This window comes from Dichotomopilus funicola (genome assembly GCF_033296635.1).
Source record: "Dichotomopilus funicola strain CBS 141.50 unplaced genomic scaffold C8A04scaffold_36, whole genome shotgun sequence".
Taxonomy (NCBI): Eukaryota; Fungi; Ascomycota; class Sordariomycetes; order Sordariales; family Chaetomiaceae; genus Dichotomopilus; species Dichotomopilus funicola.
The window spans coordinates 64,265-86,692 of NW_026944057.1; the positions used below are offsets into that span (position 1 = coordinate 64,265).

Below are 22,428 nucleotides of genomic sequence, written 5' to 3' on the forward strand. Positions count from 1 at the left end.
GTCGAAGGGTATCTCCCACCTGCCTCTTCAAAGATGAGGATGTCGTGTTGCCCAAGTTCTCGAAGATGGTGTACCACAACGTCATCAAATCTTGTATTTTCGATTCATGTAAAGGGTTGGAGCAACCCCTGACTTGAGAGAGGTTCCGCGACATCCTTAGAACACCCGATTTTGGTGCAAGATTAAGTTTCCCGGGGAAGTGTTTGCGGGCAGCGGGAGGCCATCCGACGAAGCAAGAAAGCAATAGCCTTATGGGCTGTGTTTGCTACCCTTGTCCGTCATATGCTAGGAACTTCCAGCCCAAGTTAGTCCCACGACGCAGCACAAGCACAACTTTTGGACATAAGCCTGTCCAACTTAGGACCGCATGGTTTTCTTTTCCTGGCACTCTACACGAACCCTGGATCGGTCAGTTTTAGGCGAGTTGCTTTCCTTGCTACTTTGTGCTAATCTTGTTAGAACTCATGGGCTTAAAACGTGCGCGACCACCCGCGGACCAAACGGCGGGTCGAACCGCAGCCAACCGTTGTGGCAAGGCGGTAACCTGCATATCTATCGCCGCCCGACGCGGTGTTGACGGGGCTGGCCGCCGGCTGGTGGTTTGTTCGTTAATCACGTTTGGGATTCCCCCCATACAACCAGCTCAGGGTATTGACCAGGCCTCCAATCTCATGCCTTCAGATGCCTGAGGGGGCTATGAGAACACGGCCAATGAGCATGTTGTCTGCAAGTACACATTGCCATTACCTTTGGTTGTGTTATGGCCTTGATGGAGACAAAGATCCCTGCTGCGACTAAAACCGTTTGTCGGTGGTACTTCGATGTGCCTGACAGGTCTTATCCACTCAACTTCCCCCTTTTCCCCGGCCCTGACGCCCGGACATGGTTCGTGATCAATGACAGGAACCAACATGCAAGATCAGGAGCCCTGTTTGACAACTGGCTGGGCGCCCTTGCGGGAAAAGAAGCACATTTTATCTCGGGCCGGACGATGCCGGGAGCATCTCGACCTGAAGCGGCAGTTTGGGTTTAGTGGGGATTTCGGAGCTCCTTTCTCTCACATCGGCGGTGTGCCCCTTCCTCCTTCCCGTGTCCGTCCCGCTTCCCCAGAACTCGTACAAACAAAACCAGTTCGTTGTTTTGGTGTTTCCTTCCCGGCTAGGACTTGTGCTTTCCCTCTCTGTTTGGCCAAAACCAATACGTAAGTAGCGGCCCGGGGCATGTCCCGGAGTCTGCTGGGTAACCGCCTTGTAAAACGGACAATCTACACCGACATGTTGACGTGTCGCTTCAGTACGTCACCTCGGAACATGTTGTGAGCCCAACCCGGCAAACACAGCCTTTTTGAAGCACATAGGTCTGTAGACTCTATTCGTTCAGTGGCCAGAGACGTCCTCCGGCAGCGTTCTGGTTTGCCCCCGTCGATGAAAGCGGTTCCTGCCCCGTTCCCCGTATGCTCAACCACACGGAGCGGTTTAGGTAGGTGCACTTCTCCGATCAGCCATAGCACCGCGTTCAGTTCGTACTAAAGCATTCAGCCCGGCAGGGAAGGCTTAGGCTAGGCCACCCGAACTTTCCTTCCCGGCCCTCACCGTCGGAACGGCGACGCGAAGCGGGGAATATAAACGCAAGAGCAGGTGCCGATGCTGGAGTGCCCCAGGCATGCCTTTGAGTCGCGCCTGCTGTCATCCTTTAAGTGCCACTGTGCGGACTGTTGTCTTTCTTTTCGGCCTACCTGCTTCCCGGGTTCTTTCTGTTCTCGTCTCTACTTTCGTTCTCCCCATGGCCATGTCTCACCATCTTACACGTGTGCACCTGTGTGAGAAGCAAACAACCCGCTGCCCACCTACCGTTGTTCCGCACCCATCTCACATTTCTCCGAGAGCCGGTACCGTGGTGCCGGCACGATACCGGGATGACTATGCTAGGCGTATCCCCGTCTTCCTTCCCCGCCACACGACGCCCCGAAGCTTCCGCAAAGATCACCACGATGACATCACCAAGGTCAAGCCAGCAAGCCAACTTGCGGGGGCGCATTCAAGACGGATTCATTGCGGTTGTCATCGCCCTGCTTGCTCAACTTTTGATAGCGGGTATTCAGTTTGGGTTGAACCAAGAGAGCTCCGACTTCCCCGCACCGATATTGGCCATGGCCGTGGTGTTTTTGGTATTTTCTTTCGGCGGGGTCGTTATTCCAGGACTCGAGGAGTTTTATACCAAACGGCTTAAGCGGCCTGTAAGTAACATCCTAACTCCTTGTTTCGTGAAAAAATGGCACTGACGAAGGCAGACGGAGCTCCTGAACCGCCACATGTCCATAGGGTTCACCATCCCCGTGGTCATGCTCTGCCATGGCCCGTTGTCCGATGCCCGGAGCGTTGGCATGATCGTCATCTGCTTTGGTGAGACTTGGCGCGCATAAATGGTTCTCATTGAGAAAGGATATTAACTAACATGTTCAGCACTGATGGGCTTGTTCAACACCATACTCGCGTTCTTCCTCGCCTTTCCGCTCCAATGCCTGATGGTTCGGTACGACAAAGAGTTCTGGATCACATCAACTAGTGATAGCGAGAAAGGGGGAGGCCAACAGGGAGCTAGGAATGCCAGGACGCGCGGGCCTTTCCACAAAAGCTCTCTCGCGGGGAGCTCCTGTACCATTGTCCCTGAATTCCCCGCCGAGTTGTCTGAACCCGACGAACCAGTGCCGCCTCAACCCCCCACCGCAACCTCTTACCCTATCAACCAGCCCCGGCCGATCGGCCGGTGCCTTCATATCTGGGCCATGTCCAACCCTATTCTCGTCATCTGCTGGCTCCTGACCTTCACTGTCGGGGTGCCGCTCCGCTACTGCACTGGCAACGACCCGCTGCTTGCCACGCTGCTCCTCTTCTCTCTCTGGCTCACGACAATCGCCATCCAAGCCACGATCAAATCATCTTCGATGTTCCCCCCCTGGATCCGTACTCTCCTGTCTGGCCTTCTCAACCCGGTTCTCTGGACAGCACTCACGATGATATCCTACGTCTTCACCGATGCCTCACTCAGCAGCCGCTCACTTCCTGCCATGCTGGCCACCCTACAGACCAACACCCCGCTATCATCAATCATCCTCCACGCTGCGACGCCGTATTCCCAACCTTCCGCATCATTGACCATGGCAGCAGGTGACGTCGCCATCACTATCCTTAACGCCGGCCTTGTGGCTTGGGGACTTAAACTTTACGCCCACCGCACGCATCTACTTTCTCGCAGTGGTGCGACCGTGTGCATCGTTTCGTCGGTCCTCGCCGTTGCGAACCTTGTCGGCGGTCCCGTTCTCGCCGCCCGGGCATTAGGGGTACGACCTCGCGGGGCGGCAGTAGCCTTTGCAGCGCGCAGCGTGACCATTGCGCTGGGTAATCCGGTCATGAAAATGCTTGGAGGTGATGCGGGGTTGTGCGCGGCTATGGTGGTCGCAGGTGGGATTGTGTACCAGATGGGGATGGGGCTGGGAGTCGGGGTATGGTTGGAGAGGGTGGTTGTGGACAAGGGAATTGCGAGATGGTATGGGTTAAGCGATAAGAGAGAAGGAGATGATGTGGGTGAGTGCGAGGGTACGGCAGATGCGGTCGGGGTTGCTGAAGGGGACGATGGTACGAGTACAGCAACAACACGATACGACACGGGCGACCCCATAGGAGCGGCGACGAAAGCAGCCACAGGACCGACACCTCAACCAAGTGGAACAACACTGCGTACCGTTGGCTTGGTGCCAGCCCTGAACACAGCTCCGACCTCAACACCAACACCAGCCCGCTTATTATCCCCCTCACGACCTCACTTCCCCAACGACCCACGGATCGTCGCACCTGGTATCACAGTGGGAATCAACGCAGCTGCCATGGGCACTGCTTACTTGTACGAAGCCGAGAGTGAGGCTGCCCCATATGCGGCACTTTCCATGATTGCGCTCGGCGTGATGACGGTGGTGTTCGCGAGTATCCCGCCACTAACGAAGTGGATTATCGGGATTGTATAGGGTGACTCGGCGCGGTATGGTATGTACATGAATGATGTGGACGACATGGATGATGTGGACGATATGAGTGATGTGCTACAAGAGATAGACATGAACTTGGGGAGTGTGTGCATTGATTTGGAACGGGACAGAGCGTTAGCCTTGGTCTCTTCCCGGCGTCTTTGGCTGGATCCTTGATGAACGGGAACTAGGGCATTTACCAGGTGGAAGCAGATATACCCCGTCTATTCGTTGCTAGGAACAACGTCGGAGCCGACACCACCATAGCATTTATGAAATGAGAAATGGCTTTTTGGTTGTCCAGCTTGCTACCCCAGGCACTTGCAACCGTACACATATGGAACTATACCAGATTCGCCCTTTCTTCCGCGGCCATCGACAAATCAAGGTTACTTTTGGGAATCTTTCATGCGAGTCTGCAAGAACGACGTGTTAGTACGAGAACTGAAGCTTAGCAATTCCTTAGGAAAACACAAAACAAACCTCTCAATCAGGTGCAGCCCGCTCGCCGTGTCCACAATATCCGACACCTCACCCTTGAGCAACGCAAACGCCGCGTCCTCGAACTCCTTCTGCATATCCCCACGCCCAAAGAACCCCAAATCCCCTTCTTTGCGCGCACTGCTGCAGTCCGACTCAGTCGACGCCAGCTGCCCGAGCGAGGCCTCACCGGCTTGGATGCGGTCTTGGTGCGCCTTGATGATGTCGTACGCCTCTTCTTTGGTCCGGGTGATGGTGTTTTCACGCCAGCTAGACGGGCGCCGGCTGTCGCGGTGCTTGATGAGCAGGTGAGCGGCACGGATCTTGCCCTGCTGACCCTCCTCAGCCGACCCGGCGGCGGCACCCTTGTTGTTGTGGTATTTAGCCATGTAAAGCTTTAGCTTTTCAGTATCTGTCTCGGCCGGTGGTTCCCAGCGCGAGACCCGTTCGACGGAGTTGAAGTAGTAAGGAAGGTTTTTCGACTGGCTGTGTCGCACTTCCCAGTTGGGTGGGAGCCCGGTTTCCGTTGTCTAGGGGCGGAGGAAGCATGTTAGTAGTTTGTTTGGTAGCGAGTTGTGCATTTCTTTTTGGAGATTTGGAGAATAATAACAGTAACAGTTCGTCTCCATTTAGTTAGGGATAGGGGGCATGCTTGGGCGCATTAACTCACGTCGGCCATGATGGTAATTACAGGGCGTCGTTACGGGGCAACGGCTATAGGACCAAGAGGCACCAAGGAAGAGGAGCTTAGGGTGGTGAGCTTCAACAAAGACTCAAGGTTCGCGAGTGTAAGGGAGCCCCGACAAGGATAAAGCAAGACCACGAGTAACGTGAATGTGCTTGGCGTCTAAGACACAGCTTGTTGAGCGAGTCCAAAAGAATGGAAATGATGGAAGTCCCGCAATGTGCGGGATGACGCGCTTTTGTCTTCTTTCTCTGGTCGGCAGAACGACAGGGTAGCAATGATTGTTAATTGAAGCCTTTCTGGATTGCGGAGTGCAGCTGGGCCTAAAAGGCGGGGTGACGGAGCAATGGAATGGGGGGGTTTCCAGGTTGTTGTCCACCCACCCGAATTTGGCGGGTGGTGTGGGGGGCTTCGACGGGCTGCCATGCTCCTGCTTGGCGCCTTTCAGTGGGCGGGTTGCACCGGCTGCCCCTGTTTCAGTGGCTCAGCACCCCACCATCCAGTCAGCTAGGGCATTGCGTGCCTGCGTCACCCGTCACCTGTCCCACCCGTGTGGGCGCCACCGCGCGCATCACCCATCACGAGGCTCGCGGCTCGATAGACTCGGGGTTACAATCGAGGCAACTAGCGCCAGCCCATAGCCAGTTGGTTGCCGAGATAATTGAACCGCGGCGAATCAGGCTCATGGCCCTGGCTCCAACCTGTCGGCTCTTAGAGAGGTTTCTTTGCGGAAGTGTCCTCGTGGGCTACGCTTCATCTTGTACAACCCGATCAAGGACACGGACGAGTCGAGGAATAGAAAGGACCGGGCGTGTGGAATGAGGCGTCGAGTTGGAATCGAAGGGCTCGCTGGGCGAGGCCCGAGCTGGTGGGCAACTGAGACAGACAGAGCGTGGCCCAACCCACCCAGGCAGGATATTTCCAGTTCCAATCCCGTAATACTTAGTTAACTATCGTTACGGAGTATTATTCAGAAACCCGACCAGATCCCCGGCCGCTGAAGAACATCGAAAAATCTGGACCAACACCCGACCCTCACCTCTCAGGCTGACCTCAAGTGTAAAATACATGTATTGACATCGCTCGATCGTAAATTACCCACACTCACAGAGTCCCCGCCGTCCAACCCACCGGTTTACCACGCCGGAACTCACATACTCTAGTGCTCTTTAAGGAGTCATTACCATTCGGGAAAATATTCTATCGTGTCTCGAGTAACGTCGAACCTTAGGCCCTTCGCCTGAGCAAGTACTGCTTGGTGTAGCAGTGGTATTTGCCATGTGTTTCTGTGTATTACGTGTTCATGGCCAGAACCCACACCAGGTCTTCATAGTAAAGCGGCGGCGAATGGGCAAAGCCGCAGCGCTTTTCCTCCGGAGCAAGAGCTGCCTCAGAACCTTAGTGCATTCAAGGTTCCCGTCCTGTCCAAACCTTAGCCATCAAAAAATTCTAGCAGCACTCGACAATAGCCAAACCTGGGCCTTCTTAAATGAGGTAACCCCCGGTCATAGGTTACTCGCACTTTCCTTTCTCCTACCAGGTAATAGATCACCCAGAGTGCCTTTTGGTGCCGACCGATTTCACTGAACAAAGCCCTCCTGTTACCTATTCTTCACCACGTCACATCACACCACACACCCATACCATCATCGCTGCAAAGCATCGGAACCATTTCCGCTTCCTTTCCATTCTCACTACCTTCGCCCTTCAATAGAGCACTGAGCTTTACTGTGCCAAGCAGGAACGCTCAACCATTTCTCACCTACAACCTGTTGGTCATCTCAGGCACGCACCGACCAGAAACCACCAAACACACAACACCAACCACTTACAATGTCGTCACCTGCTGCTGCTGCCGACGCCTCGAGCGACCGCAAGAAGCCGGCCGAGCAAATCACTTTCCGCTTCTGTTCCGAATGCAGCAACATGTTGTACCCCAAGGAGGATGAAGTCGACCGCAAGCTTATGTTCACTTGCCGAACCTGCAACTTTTCCGAGGAGGCTACGTCGTCGTGCATCTTTCGCAACCAGATGAATAACGCGGTCGGTGAAACCGCCGGCGTGACGCAAGACGTCGGTAGTGATCCTACGGTGGGTAGACCCCATTCTCTTTATCCCTACACCGCCGTCACTTCGGCCACCGTCGCTTCGGAATCCACCTCGCCTTGCGCGCAGTGTGGTCGCCCGATCATATGTGTACGCTGTGGCGGGGGACTTGGGACGCACAGCACCGAGTCAGCGACGGCCCCCCTGGGCTCAGAGGAACCGGACATGTTGGGGTTGGATCCCGACATTACTAGGAGTGAGGGCGACAGCGACCTTAACCTGGACGTCGACCTTGATGATGTTGAGATCGTTCCCTGGACTGGCGAGAGTCTTGCCGAGCTGGGCGCGATGTTGTCTCAGACCGAGGATTTCTTTGGACTGAATGCAACAGATCTTGGCCTAGAGTCCAAGGGGGATGGCATCAATCTCCCAAGTGTTCTTCAGGCCCAAGTCATCGCTCCTTTCGCTCAGGGATATGCTTCTTAAAAGCATGCAATTACCCATCGGCAACGCGATCAACGCAATACGGGACCCAACCAACAGAAACGATACGGAACAAGCGAGTTAAAACCGGCCACGACAGCGGGGTCTTTTTCATACGATCCAACCATGTTTTATCAATCATTTCGACAATACGGCATAATGTCTCGTCTAGGCGACGGTGACGGCGCTATCCAGGAGATTCCGGCGAGGGGCACCAAACTGGCGTTTGAATGGGGTCATTTCACGTTATATCCAGGGATTGAGTCTAACTAGCGACTGACGGATGATCCTCGAGTAGCTGCCAAGATCCAAAAAGAACTGCCCGGCCTGCAACCATACCGAGGCCGTGTTTTTCCAGTCACAGCAGCGCAGCACTGAAACAGGAATGGTGAGAAACTCCCCCATAGTGCAACCCTCCGCAATCAGGTTCTGACATTATCTCTTTAGAAACTATTCTATGTCTGTTGCGACTGTGGTAACATCTTCCAGTAGGCTTTTGTCTCGGCGGAGCAAGAGTCTTCCGTTCAAGTGGCTTATCACAGGACTTTGGCGCTCTTTGGCGTTAAGCGAGAAGGGAAGGTTCATTAGAATGGATATTGGCTTCAGAAAGGGAGGGTGCAGCGTTTTCGCCACCAGGGTCCATGGCATGTATGTACTGCAGAGTCGTCAATAACCAACCGTTGATTCATATCGCACGCGAAACTCCCCGATGTGATATCAATCATCTCTCGTTACATTTGTACATTTAGTATACACCACAGCACCCCGTTGGCGCCATACATGGACATGCCCGCCTATCGTGAAGTGATATCCCTACCAACAACTTCTCCACGTTATCCCGTCACTCCAATAACCATGTCGTCAAATCGTTCGTTTGACTAGATAAAATCACCGCTCTCATCCTCGAAGTTCGCGGTTCGCAGCAATGTCAAATCGGTCTGGAGTCTGGCTCGGGTCGTGGCGTGGCATCGCTTCCCCATTCCCCCCAATAATTTCCTCCCAACGCATCCAACCATGAACCTTCGGCCTACGCCTGCATGGGCGCCATACTCAAAATCCTACTCCACTTCTTCTTCCGCAACTCTTGCCCAACCACCCCGTTGATCCGCGACCCGATCGGATCCCCAGACTTGTTAATCAGAACGCACGCGTTGTCGTCGAATCGAATAACGCTGCCGTCACGTCGTTGGACGGGTTGACGGGTGCGCACGACGATGGCGTGGCGGATGTCGCCGCGCTTGACTTTAGTGCCGGCCGACGACCCGGCCATGCCTTCAGCTTGGGCGCCGCGCTGTTTTTGGACCACGACTACTATCCTGTCGCCTGTCAAGGGGGGGCGGTGTTAGTTGGTCTGAGATATCGGGAGTGGGGGGCAACGTTCGAGGGGGTAAATCGCTCCCTTGAGGGCGGGTCGAGCGCGGGAGGTACTGATGGGGAATCGAGGCAAACTGAACGGGGCGTGCTTCTACGCACCAATGGAGGCATGTCTCTTTTGGCCGATCACCATAGCACACTCGACGACAGCAGCGCCGGAGTTGTCGATGCAATTTAGCATCGTCTGATAGGAGGGGCAATGTCAGCCTGGTTTTGCCAACGGGGAAACCCAATGTGAACGTACCTTTAATTGAATCATCTTGGCTCCTCTAGCTGTGACCGGGCGGGTGCCAACTGTGGTCGTGGACTTCCTCTCTCGCTCTCTCGGCCTGCTGCTGTCCTGCTGCGTTCGACTTCGAAGTTCGGATGTTGAAGCCCACTCCTCGTGCACCCAGCCAATTGCCAGCCGTAGAAAATTGTTCGCGGCTGGCGCGCTCCGGCAAGGCTCAGCCTCGCTGACATAATTCCGAACTTAGTTACCAATGGTCTGTGCAATTCCGCAACAGCTTGGAGGGGTGTGACCCCAGCTGGAGTGGGGCGCATGTCATCCCGATGAACGAATCACCGTGGTTGCGCAAAGCAATGACTGCAGGGGGTTCCTTCCCTGTCTGGTCAAGCCGCCTAGCCTCCCTATTTCCAGGGCAACAGCAGCATGGGGAGAGGAGGGGCCAAAGCCATGGAACCCGTTCTTTCCTTTGCATCATCTCTGATACCTTGTTTCTTTGCTATTGTTCATTCAGCTGCTTTCTGAATTGGAGAAGGTTACACTACTTTGTAAAGCGTGGTAACTCGCTTTCCGCCCACCATCAACCTTTTCCTACTTTTCTCCGAACATTACTCCTTACAGCACAATCACCAATCAAAACTCGACCGCATTTCCAGCGGTTTGTGTGTCTCGATCTCGAATCCCCCTGGTTTATGACGACAGCCTCCCCGATCCAATTCTCGGCAACCAGTGGGAGCACAGCGGCAACTCAGAACAATCACTCGCTGCAGTTTGTCGATTGGTACACCAATTGCGGTTGGAAAATCGCAGCGGGCGGCTGAGCAACAATTTCTTTTGTTGTTGCTCTTCCATCCTGCCTCAGCTCCGGCTGATCGCCTGCCCCTGACACGTGCTCTTGCCGCCGCTGGCCCGCCTTGCCAGTCGACCAAGACGCAACGCTCAGACAGCTCATGCAGTCAGTCGCATGAGGTTGTCAACCCGGGCATGAGAAGCTGACATTCGCTTATTCTCCTATTGCGGTCGCGACACCAGACGCCGCACATCCACTCCTTACAGCCACCACCCATCACACCTAGTATTGGCAACGGTGGCCTCACTCTCCCTTATCCGCCGTTCATTCACCCGCCTCACCGTTCCAACGATATTCCTCCCGTCGAAAGATCTCCTACCCCCTTTTAATACAATTATCATCACGACAACAAGACCCGACCCATTCTACTAATACGACCGCTCTGGGTGCCCGATCGACACATAACTCCTCACGATGCCTCGGCCAGCAACCTCAGCCGGCAAAAAACAGGCGCTTACCTTTGGCCAACTTGCGGCATACGATGACATCTTGACCGACGCTTTGGTCGACCACGTAAGTTGTCCCCAATTGGATCGCAGTGAACCTCTAGCTAATGGCAATCCGTAGGTGTACTACTGGACAACGATCCCGAAGAACCGCCCTTCATACCACCCTTCACGCGGCGTCCGGGAGGAAGAGATTGCGAATATCATCCAGACTCACCTGATTGTCAATCCGGAGGTGGCCATCGCCGAGGAGAAACTCTTAGCGACCGACGGGCTGAAGAAGTTCCACAACTCTCTCAAGACGCTCAAAGAGAAGGAGGATTTCAAGGGGCATCTCCGACGTTACATGTCCATTTACCTACCCGACTGCCCGTTTGAAGTAAATGCAACAAACCGTTACACGATCGAGTCATACGAAGCGAGTATCACAGCGCGACGGCCCATTCGACGCAATGAAGCAATCAAGTACTTGGCTGGTATCCAGGTGACTGTCTCGCCGGAGGAGGAGGCTCAATTGGCACTGCGCAAAAAGGATTTCAGCCTCGTGGTGAGCAGCAGGAGCAAACTGACAAGCCTGTTCATGGGGCCAGCGAGGTTTGCAAACCACGACTGCAAGGCGAATGCCCGGCTCGTTACTCGCGGCCAGGCAGGGATCGAAATCTTCGCGAGCCGGGACATTGATATGGGCGAAGAAATCACAGTCACCTACAGTGAGAGCTACTTTGGAGAAGATAATTGCGACTGCCTCTGCCAAACCTGCGAGGACAACGCTACGAACGGATGGAAGGGCGCAGAGGGCGCGGCGTCAGTGCATAGGAGCATTGAGCCCGCCACATTTTGCGTCGACCAAGGGTATTCGCTACGCCGACGGCAACGGGACCGCAGTGCTAGCGCCACGGGCTCCCGCACACCGTCAGTCACGCCGGATATCCGACCCCGAGTCTTGAAGACCGCAAGGAATCAATCGAGGGCTGGCGAAAGAACATCAACAACGGATTCCGCCGACCCCGATATGCTGAGTGTCCCAGCCGTTCGCCGGAAACGAAAGCTAGATACTATGTGTCTCAGCTCACCCCCGCTCACGCCGGCCAAACGCCCGAAAACAACCCAATATGAAGTCGTTCCAATAGTGATGGACGCTAGGTTTTCCAGGGATAGTCCAACGACGAGTGGGGCGGCGAGCGAATCTGTGTCGTCAGAGGACGACAAAGCGGTTCTTACGGAGGCCACGTCGCCGGAATCCGACAACCCGGACCCTCTCCTTTCGCCAGAATTATCTCCCGTCAAGCAGAGCGTTGCCCCCTTGGCGAGTTCGTCGGAGGCACCCAAGCCTACGTCTATTTTATCCGTGACAAAACGCGAAGAACTCGACGTGGCCGCTCCTTCCTCCAGGCCCGAAGAGGAAACACCACAACAGCCTGTTGCAGCCCCAGCGACGGTACTGCCCATTTCTGCCGAGTTATTGCGCCTCCAGGACGCGGAAAATCGGGAACGCCAGGATTCCCAAGAGACAATCTTGGAACATCTCAGTACAGTGGACGCTGGTCCGCTTGCTGAGCCGGTATTGCCCGTTCTTAACGATCAGGGCAAGCACCAGGAGGAAACGGAGACGAGAATCAAGCGAGAGGCGAGCGCAGCTCCAGCCTTGGCGGATCTTATAACAGTCACAGAGCCTGCCGAAGAGAATGCTGCGGCCGGTCCGACCCCAACAACGAGGCGAAAGAAACGTGGAGCCCTCGAGCCACCCGTCAGCAAGCCCGCGGATAGACTCCGCATCCCCGGCGACTACACGCTCACACCTCTCCTCCTTTCTGAGCCCGAGACCGCATGGATCCATTGCACCAACTGCAACACCGCGTTCGTCCAGCGCGACGCATACTACACGCGGGCCAACTGCGCCCGGTGCGAGCGCCACTCCAAGCTCTACGGGTTCGTGTGGCCCAAGACGGCACCGGCCGGCAAGCACGACAAGGAGGAACGCGTGCTGGACCACAGGCTTATCAACCGTTTCCTGCACCCGGAGGACGAGGCTATCATCCGGGGCCGCAAGCCCTGGAGGGATCGGCTCGGCGGGGACCGCAGCAGTATGTCGAGCTCTGTGGCACGTAGTGAGTCAAGTGGCGGGGTCATGAGAGGGAGGGTGGAAAAGGTCAAGGGGATGGAGGCGAACGCGGCAGGTAATCCGACGGCGCGCCGTAGTGGGCGGGCCCGGAGGGCTAGCGCGAAGGCCCTTGGGGAGTGAGGAATGGGGGGTTGAGATGTCCCAATTGGGCGGCTGCCAAATGCGGGAGCTGTTGTGTTGCTATATAATAATGTATTACAATACGTCGCTTGCTGTTTTGTTTCATAGCTAGATACCCAGGCGCAGAACCATTCGTGTAATGCAATTCGAATTGAAGAGCGGCTCTACTTGTCTTCTCTCCATCCGGAGCTCGGATATTATCGGTTAAAAATGTTACTGCGAGGTATGATATGACCGTCTCTATCTCGCTTCAGTACTCAACAGAGACGATATTACTACCAAAATTCTGATTCAGGAATCACTGGTCTCAACTAAGCACAACCACTTGGCGCAAGATGACCATTACGACTTTCACTAATATGTGACACGATATTAAACCATGGGGAAACCAAAATCCAAAAATAAACTAGTATTTACGTGCTATAAATAAACAAGTTCACTTGGTTTCAATACTATGTACGGCCAAGTCAAGCCAGGTGACATTGGCGTTGGGGGTTTGAGGACCGACCGGCTGACCCCCATGTTTTCCATATCCCGCTTAAGCGAGGTTGACGGAGTAGTTGTTGACGGTGAGGGTAGTCTGTTCACCAGTGAAGGGCTCAGTACCCATTTGGAAGGCTGTAGCAGGGGGGAAGTCGGTTAGTATATCATATCCTCCAACTAAGATTGCAATCCAACGCAGGAGCAGGAGGAAAAGAGGGAGAATCTTACTAAGAAGGTACTGGCTGCTAGAGGGGAAGCCCTGGCTGCTCTCGAGGTAGGTGTAGAACTCCTTGACGTCGGCGTTGAAGCTGTTGACGGGGCTCCCCGCGATGAAGCTGAAGACCTTCATGGCGCCGTTGTTGCCTACCCAGAGGTCCCAGTTTTGGCCGGCCACGTTGACGTTGCCTTGCGAGGTACCGATGGGGTAGACGTCGCCGAGCCGGGCGAGCCTGTAAAAAGTTAGGGGTTAGTTGCACTCTTTGTTTTTTTTCGGGAGGTTCCTCTTCTCCCTCTCTCGATCAACACGGATAACCTACCAGATCATGAGTTCGTAGTCACCGCTGCTGTGGTCGTGGTTGGGGTCGGCAGCGGTGAAGATATCGTACGCAACATCAGCGCGGACATTGCTGTTAGTCAGAGTCCACGAGACGGAAGTCTTCATGCTGTTGATGCTAGAGACCAGACGGCCGGCCGGCACCTGCAAGCCGCAGTTGGCGTAGCTCTTGACGTTGTTTTCGCCGCCGCTCCAGTTCCAGGTCGTGTGCCAGGTCACGCCGCTACTGCTGGCATTGTCGACATAGGTGCACTGCTGGCCGGAGCCGGCGTCCTTGCCCCAGTTGTTGTTGTTAACCTCGTAGCCGTTGCCGGACCAGTAGCCGTATTGCTCGCAGAGCGTGGCTGTTTGACGCTTGTCGACGGCCGTCAGAGGGGTCGCGGCCGCGACGGAGGAGAGGAGGAGCAGAGACAGCTGCATGGTGATGGTTTTGTTAAGACGGGTTGGTCTGTCTGTCTTGTTGGACACTAGCGCGTGGGGTTAGATGTCTGTGACTGCCTGTTTCACGATCTCTCGGATCTACCCTCCTCTTATACCAGTTGCACGACGTTGAAAGTCTCGCCGTTGGGAAACACACTGCCGACGACTGCCGACCAGAGGGAGGACACCCCCGACATCGTCGATGATGTCAAAAAGGCCCGACTACTACTATGGCGCTGCGATCCGCGTTGATTTGTCGGCTTCCAGTCCACCATCCTCCTACAGAAGGCTTATTCCCCTCGCTTCGACCTCCAGCGTTGCAACAAGGACTGTTTCCCCCGGCAGTCTTGCTGACTTGCACGCCTTGAACGTGACCCTCCACGCGGTAGCGCCCGCAGCCCTGCCTTGTTTGCCTTGCCTGTACCCTCCAAGCCGATCTCAAATGCCGGGGGTAGCCCTGCCCTAAGGGGGGGGGGGGGTTGGTCATTAACGTTGAAACCGCGGGTCCATACTATGGTAGACATGGGCTCGGACGGTCTCCGGTGCTTCTCTCGCTCCGTCGAGTCGGTCTTTGGCATCCGCTCCGCAACGGGGATGCTGCTCGGAGGTCATGGAGGCTGCTTGCCCCTTTTGTACGTTTCTCAGGAACCTGTGCTCGTCCAAGGGCACCACGAATTCATGTCGGGATGCGGCTGGGAATGTGTGGTTCTGGAGGTTTTGTTGGTTGTCGAACCCAATTGGCGCGCGTGGATGTTTGCGTGGAAGATATCCAACCCCCGGCCCCCAGAAACCGACGATCCGGAATGTAACGCTGCTTTACCGAACTGGGCCAGGGAAGCGGGTTCCGGAGACCAATATCCGGGCATCGGGCGAGGCGAGGTGGGGTGATCGCCAGGTTTCTGCCAGGGACTAACAGGGACTGCCAAGGGACCAGAGGCTCGGTTTTGCTCAAAGGGGGATGCGCCCCAATCGGGCCACACCTGTTGCCAGCCATCCCGTCCTATCGTCCCAACGGCTCTCCATATTGTTTGTCCCGCAGACCGGGTGAACAGCTCGACCCTTCCGAGGAGCCGGGCCATACATAGGCAACACACAGCCGAGAACAAGACGAGAGAAGAAGAGGAAGAATTACTCTGTCGAAGCTAGTCTGCAGTTAGTCTGGAGCTAGTCACGGTTAATATGCCCGATATGACATAACAAAGTGGCTGTGGGTCGTTCCCCGCGTTGTCGGGGTATGAGGTGCCATGGACTACATATTCTGATGAAACGGGAGCCCCAAGGTGAGGGTGTGGTAGGTCACTTTGTGTTGCAGTTGTTTGCGTGGGGAAACTTGATCCAGATCGAGAGTGTGTTCCGGCTGGCTTGTTATCTCGTCATTTGTCTGCGACTCTCCGTCCGACTCGGTGACTCCGAGATACTTCCGTCTGACGACACACCGCCGGCATCATGAGGACCGCTTCCGTCTCACGCCGCGTCGGCCTTGTCTCGTGCCTCGTCGGCATGAGCGCCGTGGCCCGCGCCAATGAGCCCTTTCAGACATACCCCGACTGCTCCCAGGGGCCTCTCTCGGAGATCGCGGTGTGCGATCGCACCCTCTCCGAAGCGGACCGGGCCGCTGCCCTCGTGGCTGCCCTAACCGACGAGGAGAAGCTAGACAACCTAGTCAGGTACGTGTTTCTTCTGTTTCTTCTGTGTGGGGTGTGGGTGTGTAGTGCATACTACATAGCAGTCTGCACATACAGGGCCGATGGACACAACAATGGTTAACCATCCACGACTAACACTTTGACTTGGATTATCACAGCAAGTCACCGGGTGCTTCCCGCATCGGCCTGCCGGCGTACAACTGGTGGAGCGAGGGTCTTCACGGCGTAGCCGCTGCTCCCGGTACACAGTTCAAGGAGGGCGATGGCGAGTTCAACTCGTCGACGTCGTTCCCGATGCCGCTGCTGATGGCGGCCGCCTTCAACGACCAGCTGATCGAGGACATCGGCAATGTCATCGGTACCGAGGCCCGCGCCTTCGGCAACAGCGGCTGGTCCGGCCTCGACTACTGGACCCCCAACGTCAACCCGTTCCGTGATCCCCGCTGGGGCCGCGGCTCCGAGACCCCCGGCGAGGACGTCCTGCGGCTCAAGCGGTACGCGGCGTCCATGATCCGCGGCCTCGAGGGTCTCGAGGACGACCGCAGCGCCGAGCCGCGCATCATCTCGACGTGCAAGCACTACGCGGGCAACGACTTTGAGGACTGGAACGGCTCGAACCGGCACAACTTCGACGCCATCATCTCGACGCAGGACCTCGCCGAGTACTTCCTGGCTCCCTTCCAGCAGTGCGTGCGCGACTCGCGCGTGGGGTCCATCATGTGCGCGTACAACGCCGTCAACGGCGTGCCGTCGTGCGCCAACTCGTACCTCATGGACACCATCCTCCGCGAGCACTGGAACTGGACCGAGCACGACAACTACATCACCAGCGACTGCGAGGCCGTGTCCGACGTGTGGCTGAACCACCACTACGCTAGCAGCAACGCCGAGGGCACCGGCATGTGCTTCGAGGCCGGCATGGACACCAGCTGCGAGTACTCGGGCTCCTCCGACATCCCGGGTGCCTCGTCGGGTGGGTATCTGACCTGGCCGACTGTCGACCGCGCCCTGCAGCGGCTGTATCGCAGTCTCGTGCGCGTGGGCTACTTCGACGGCGACAACTCCACCCACGCCTCGCTGAGCTGGGAGGACGTCAACAAGCCCGAGTCGCAGCAGCTCGCCCTGCAGGTGGCCACCGAGGGCATCGTGCTGCTCAAGAACGACGACACCAACACTCTGCCGCTGCCGGAGGACATCAAGGACAAGACGGTAGCCCTGATCGGGTTCTGGGCCGATGCGGGTGATAAGCTGTCCGGCGGGTACAGCGGTTCGGCCGCGTTCATGCACTCCCCCGCGTATGCCGCCAAGCAGCTGGGCTGGACCGTCAAGGTGGCCGACGGGCCGATCCTCCAGGACGCTGGCGACAACGACACCTGGACGGCCCCGGCCCTCGAGGCCGCCCAGGACGCCGACTACATCCTGTACTTTGGCGGGCTCGATACCTCGGCCGCGGGCGAGACCAAGGACCGCATGACGCTCGACTGGCCCACAGCCCAAGTAGCCCTGCTCGAGGAGCTCGGCAAACTCGGCAAGCCCATCGTCGTGGTGCGCATGGGCGATCAGATCGACGACACCCCGATCCTCGAACTCGACGGCGTCATCAACGCGCTTCTGTGGGCCAACTGGCCCGGTCAGGACGGCGGCACAGCCGTCATCGACCTCCTCCGCGGCGCTCAAAGCCCAGCCGGTCGTCTCCCAGCCACCCAGTACCCGGCCAACTACACCGACGCCGTCCCCGTCACCGACATGAACCTCCGCCCATCCGAGACCAACCCGGGCCGCACCTACCGCTGGTACTCCACCCCGATCAAGCCCTTCGGTTTCGGCCTGCACTACACCACCTTCACCGCTGCCTTCGGCGAGCACTCCCTGTTCTCCTCCTCGGGCGCCAATAACGGCAACGGCAAGAACAACGGTAAGACCAACGGCAAATCCAACAACGGCCAAGGCAAAGGCAAAGGCAAAGGCAACGTCAAACCCGTCACCGTCAAAACCACCGCCATCAAAGACCTCCTCACCGACTGCACCAACACCTACCCGGACACCTGCCCCCTCCCGCCACTCACCGTCAACGTCACCAACACGGGCAACCGCACATCCGACTACGTCGTCCTAGCCTTTGTGTCCGGCGAGTACGGACCCAAGCCCTACCCGCGCAAGACCCTCGCCTCATACACCCGCGTGAGCGCCGTCAAGACCGATGCGCCCGCCACCGCGACGCTGGAGTGGACCGTTGGTAACCTTGCGCGGCATGATGAGAACGGGAACACGGTGCTGTACCCGGGCACGTACACGCTGTCGCTTGATGAGCCGGTGCAGGAGGCTGCGAGTGTGCAGTTTACCCTGGAAGGGGATGCTGTTGTGCTTGATGAGTGGCCGGCGCCGCCGGCGGCGAATGGGACTGCAACGCGCCGTTAAGGGGGGGGGGGTTAAGGATCCATGGAGGAGATTAACTTTGAGTTGGTGGAAATGTTCAATGATGATGTGGTTTGGTGTAAATAGTGACTTGGAATTGCAAAAGGGACATGTATAAATACACAATAATATCTTAACCCCCGGCTAAAAAGATTCCTCTGCTGGAGAGCGTGCAAACGGAGCATCACGATGGCTGAAGCTGTTCCATTTGAACCCTCGGCTCAATGTGGAATGTTCGTTTGCGAGATGCTTGATGGAATCTTCTTGTCGAGGGAAAACTGTGGGCCCCCAGGCACGGACCCACCCTATTGCCGGAACTTCATCCCTGTGCTGCCCCAGCGCCCCGGCAACCAGCAATTGAACTGAAGCTTCAAGCTCTCTTTGCCCGCCTCTTAATTTCCCTACCAGGCAGGTTTGCGACAACAGCCATTGCTTCCACACCGCGGTTCTAGGCCCTGTCTCCCCGCATTCATCTCACTCCTTCCATTGTTAATCGCATCTTTTCTCCTTTTTTTTACTGTTTTTTCCATCTGGTTAATGCCAATAGACGGTCCCGAATCCTCGGTCTCTCCTTCGAACCATTCCTCTCGTGAATCAAAACAATCGACAACCCACCATTCATAAGCGCATTCATTCATTCCCAACCCTACCAAACAACAAAGCGCCATCGATTAATCCCATTCGAGACCCCAGTACAACGAAGATCCTACCAGAAAACTTACAGACTCAAAAACAATGGCCGAGGGCGGTGACGCCGCGGCCGCAGCCGCTACGAGCGCCGAGAACACCGGCGGCAACAACGAAACCTCCGAACTACCGTTCGCCGAGAGTGGGCCCGAAGACACGGGGGAGGAAGAACCAGCGGTCCCACAACGGACGACCTTCCTGCAATACCTATCTAGTCCGATCGTGACGCTGCTTGTTGGGTCGGGCGAGACGGAGACCATCTTGACGGCGCATCAGGGCTTGTTGGTGCAGAGCCCATATTTCCAGGAGGCGTGTGCGGAGTTTGCGGATGATGGGAGCGTAGGCTTTTTGGGCCTTTTCGCCCGGTTTCTTTGGCAGGGTTTACACACGCTGGAGAGACGGGTGTTGAGTCGTTAAATATGGTTACTGACGTCTCTCGGTTCCCGTACAGCCCCGCCAGATCGAGCTTCTCAGTGAGCATATTGACGCTACTGGCTGCTTCCTCGAGTTCCTCTACACTGGCGACTACTTCCCACGCAAAGTGCCGGGACAGCGCACGCTAGAGAAGGACCCGACGATCCCAGAAGTCGACCTGACGGGCGACCAGCTCCTCAAGCACGCCAAGGTGTACACGCTAGCCGAAAAGTTCGGCCTCGCCGCACTCAAGAACCTCGCCTCTAGCAAGATCCACTGCGTCAACTCGACCGCCAAGGGCGAGATCGCCTACGCCCGCTACGTCTACGGCTTCACCGCCAAGGAGGACGTCGCCATCCGCGCCCCTGTCGCCAACTTCTGGGCCACCCGCTCTCACACCCTACGCGCCGAGGCCGAAGAGGAGTTCCGCAGCCTGTGTCTCGAATACCCCCAGTTCGGTTACGACGTGCTCAGTAAGTCCTTCCACCTCGTGTATTTGCTTTGGCGCCTCTTAGCCCAAATTCAACTCTCACTAACCACCCCCTACTCACAGCCCGCGTCCTCGACGAGAAACTCAAGCGCGAACGCAACGAGAAGATGCACCCCGGTGCGACTCCCAGCAGGGCACACAAGCGGCCGCGTCACAGCAGCGGCACTACTTAAACCAACACACCAGTCGATACAAAAAACAGGTTCGGTCAAGAGAGGGGTGCCGGGTAATGGGACCAGGTTCATCGCCCGTTTCTACCGACAGACACCACGCGTTGAGTTCGTGGTGGCCTCTCAGACTCGCGGGGACCTTGAGTCTAGGGCGACGTTCAGGATGTATTATACCACTTTATTTGGCGCTCTTTTATTTTTCCTTTTTTACTGGGATTTGGGTCGCTTACACCAGTACATCAAGTATTTATTTTCTAAGAACGGGAGAGCCAGCGTTGCTCGGCGTTGTGCGAAGCGTTTTTCGTGCAACAATGCGAATAGTACGCTTCAGGGGCAAAATAAGAGAGTCGGCCGCGGTTCGCGGCTTCTGGTTTTACTTTTCCTCGTCGCAACCGTCTATCATGGCGAGCTCGGTGTCAAGGAGCCGGGGAAGTCAACGCTAGTTATCCGACGGGGGCGGGCACATATGTCGCTGTACGAATAAGTTGACGCCGAATTGGTTTGAGGTGAGCAGCTCGTCTGCAATATGATAAACCGCAAGTGTCATGGCAAGCGGCCGAACCACCAGTTCAAATTCTCGTGGGCCCCGTAGCCAGATATTGCCACTGCCCCCTCCCTTACCAAAAAAATTAAAGAAAAAAAAACAAAAACGGAAAAAAGGAAGCCGAGGTCTCTATCCATTCCAGACGGTAGTAAAAAATACGAAAAAAGAGGCAATCGCTTGCCGGGAATTGAGCCCGACGTGGGGGTCGAACCCACAACCTTGAGATTGGGTCCTAGAACCGCGTGATTTAAGAGTCTCACGCTCTACCGATTGAGCTAGCCGGGCAGGCTAGTGAATTTGTTGAGGTACAAGCTTGAACCCAGAGGTTATGTACGAGTGACGGAATCCGCCACTGCGTTCCCGCATTTCGGTGTGGGTTCTGCGGCCTGTGGGTTGTGTGGGTATGGTGGGGCGCCTCACCTTTTGCCCTATGGCTGGGTGGGGGTTTTGTGAACCACCGCACACGTTCCACCTGACTCCCAATTGGGAAATCCGCAAACAACAGGGGAACCGACCACATGCTCACTTACACAGGTTTTATGTCGCTGCTCTTCTGCGTCGCCCTTCTGGGCCATGTACTACATTGAGAAATACCCTGTCATGTTTTTAGAGCAGGTTTCAACAGTTTTTAAGAGTCAAACTCATTCATTTGCTTAATCCCATCTTGAATCAATTCTTGTTAAAGTTTCGAGTCATATTTATATCATTAATATTAACATTAACTAAGACGTTAACATTAAGGTTTCCACCATCTAACAACTTTCGAAACATTCCACCCGATTGGGGCGACAAAATTTCCGTTAAGTTTAGCCCTGAATCACAAAGTCTTGTAAGTGGGCTTAGTAACACTTTATTCTCTAAACCATTGCAAAAGCCGGCAAGGAAATCATAATTTAACTTACCCAAACGTGTTGTAGCAAAACCACCGCCTTTTAATCTCATACTCCAGGATCAGCCATCCCGATAATTGCCCAATACATTTCCAAGAAGCAATTTACTAACTCAACGCAGTAAGGGAATCTCTTCCCAACAGCGGAACAAAAAAAGAAACCAAAACATCTCCCAGAATCTGTTAAACCGCCCACTCCTCCTCCCGACTCATTCAACCATAAACTTCCAACTATCATCAGAAGATAACACCACGCTCCCCTGAGCATCCGTATAATGTACCGCCACCCTCACATACAGAGTCCCCAACCGATCAATCTTCAAATCCGGGAAGGTAAACGTCACAACCTTATTGCCCCCCACAGTCTGCACCCCTGGTGCACGAGTCCCCCAGACACCCTCATACTCGTGGTATTGAAGCGGATTGTCGTTGTTATCATACACAGCCGCCATAGCCGTGAGGTTGCCTATGTTCGTAAATCCCGGGCTGTTGGATGGGATGATGGCTTGAATTTCGATGGGCGGGTTCATCTTCTCGCCGTGGATCACTTGGGGCCGGGGTTGTTGGTGGACTTGTAGTGTTGCGGGCATTTCTGGTGGTGTATGTTCTTGTTCTTATTGTTTGTAAGTGTTTGTTTGCTGTTGCAGCTAAGGATGGTTAGAAATATGTAGGTTGGTTCACTCAAGATGAGAGCTTGATAAACCCTTAGCTAATGGGAGTAAGAGAGGAGGGAATAAAGAAATATAACAGTTTAAGAGGCCCCCAAATTTATACTCCGATTAAACAAGGCCAGCACATAACACCTTCACCATGGGTCAACCGAATCGACACATCGCCGGTGTCGTTCACCCCTCTTGTCTTAAA

At 55.5% G+C, this 22,428-nt stretch overlaps 9 protein-coding genes and 1 non-coding gene across 10 annotated transcripts; 5 read left to right on the forward strand and 5 right to left on the reverse strand.

Moving 5' to 3' along the window:
* Positions 1 to 2,149: 2,149 nt before the first annotated feature.
* Positions 2,150 to 4,021, forward strand: C8A04DRAFT_12595 (uncharacterized protein; the record flags this gene model as incomplete). Its single annotated transcript, XM_062777390.1, has 6 exons — positions 2,150 to 2,236; positions 2,291 to 2,402; positions 2,463 to 2,662; positions 2,750 to 3,520; positions 3,596 to 3,641; positions 3,795 to 4,021. The coding sequence occupies 6 exons, from the start codon at positions 2,150 to 2,152 to the stop codon at positions 4,019 to 4,021; spliced, it is 1,443 nt and encodes a 480-aa protein (XP_062636498.1).
* Positions 4,022 to 4,427: 406 nt separating this feature from the next.
* Positions 4,428 to 5,180, reverse strand: C8A04DRAFT_29144 (uncharacterized protein; the record flags this gene model as incomplete). Its single annotated transcript, XM_062780896.1, has 3 exons — positions 4,428 to 4,437; positions 4,505 to 5,031; positions 5,172 to 5,180. 3 exons carry the CDS (start codon positions 5,178 to 5,180, stop codon positions 4,428 to 4,430), a joined length of 546 nt encoding a protein of 181 aa, XP_062636499.1.
* A 1,839-nt stretch (positions 5,181 to 7,019) lies between these two features.
* On the forward strand, positions 7,020 to 8,207 carry C8A04DRAFT_12608 (DNA-directed RNA polymerase II subunit RPB9; the record flags this gene model as incomplete). Its single annotated transcript, XM_062777395.1, has 3 exons — positions 7,020 to 7,682; positions 8,014 to 8,121; positions 8,163 to 8,207. The coding sequence occupies 3 exons, from the start codon at positions 7,020 to 7,022 to the stop codon at positions 8,205 to 8,207; spliced, it is 816 nt and encodes a 271-aa protein (XP_062636500.1).
* Positions 8,208 to 8,742: 535 nt separating this feature from the next.
* Positions 8,743 to 9,348, reverse strand: C8A04DRAFT_37681 (ribosomal protein L14b/L23e; the record flags this gene model as incomplete). The annotated part of the gene is made up of 3 exons (XM_062783973.1): positions 8,743 to 9,038; positions 9,189 to 9,273; positions 9,334 to 9,348. 3 exons carry the CDS (start codon positions 9,346 to 9,348, stop codon positions 8,743 to 8,745), a joined length of 396 nt encoding a protein of 131 aa, XP_062636501.1.
* Positions 9,349 to 10,579: 1,231 nt separating this feature from the next.
* On the forward strand, positions 10,580 to 12,853 carry C8A04DRAFT_37682 (uncharacterized protein; the record flags this gene model as incomplete). The annotated part of the gene is made up of 2 exons (XM_062783974.1): positions 10,580 to 10,678; positions 10,733 to 12,853. The coding sequence occupies 2 exons, from the start codon at positions 10,580 to 10,582 to the stop codon at positions 12,851 to 12,853; spliced, it is 2,220 nt and encodes a 739-aa protein (XP_062636502.1).
* Positions 12,854 to 13,391: 538 nt separating this feature from the next.
* C8A04DRAFT_37683 (glycoside hydrolase) lies at positions 13,392 to 14,309 on the reverse strand (the record flags this gene model as incomplete). Its single annotated transcript, XM_062783975.1, has 3 exons — positions 13,392 to 13,471; positions 13,565 to 13,785; positions 13,873 to 14,309. The coding sequence occupies 3 exons, from the start codon at positions 14,307 to 14,309 to the stop codon at positions 13,392 to 13,394; spliced, it is 738 nt and encodes a 245-aa protein (XP_062636503.1).
* A 1,500-nt stretch (positions 14,310 to 15,809) lies between these two features.
* On the forward strand, positions 15,810 to 18,373 carry C8A04DRAFT_12593 (glycoside hydrolase; the record flags this gene model as incomplete). The annotated part of the gene is made up of 2 exons (XM_062777389.1): positions 15,810 to 15,976; positions 16,114 to 18,373. 2 exons carry the CDS (start codon positions 15,810 to 15,812, stop codon positions 18,371 to 18,373), a joined length of 2,427 nt encoding a protein of 808 aa, XP_062636504.1.
* Positions 18,374 to 19,105: 732 nt separating this feature from the next.
* On the forward strand, positions 19,106 to 20,134 carry C8A04DRAFT_12643 (uncharacterized protein; the record flags this gene model as incomplete). Its single annotated transcript, XM_062777403.1, has 3 exons — positions 19,106 to 19,396; positions 19,509 to 19,944; positions 20,025 to 20,134. 3 exons carry the CDS (start codon positions 19,106 to 19,108, stop codon positions 20,132 to 20,134), a joined length of 837 nt encoding a protein of 278 aa, XP_062636505.1.
* Positions 20,135 to 20,865: 731 nt separating this feature from the next.
* C8A04DRAFT_t89 lies at positions 20,866 to 20,960 on the reverse strand. The gene has a single exon. It is a non-coding gene; the product is annotated as a tRNA-Lys (tRNA).
* Positions 20,961 to 21,773: 813 nt separating this feature from the next.
* Positions 21,774 to 22,154, reverse strand: C8A04DRAFT_29151 (uncharacterized protein; the record flags this gene model as incomplete). The annotated part of the gene is made up of 1 exon (XM_062780897.1): positions 21,774 to 22,154. The coding sequence occupies one exon, from the start codon at positions 22,152 to 22,154 to the stop codon at positions 21,774 to 21,776; it is 381 nt and encodes a 126-aa protein (XP_062636506.1).
* Positions 22,155 to 22,428: the final 274 nt, after the last annotated feature.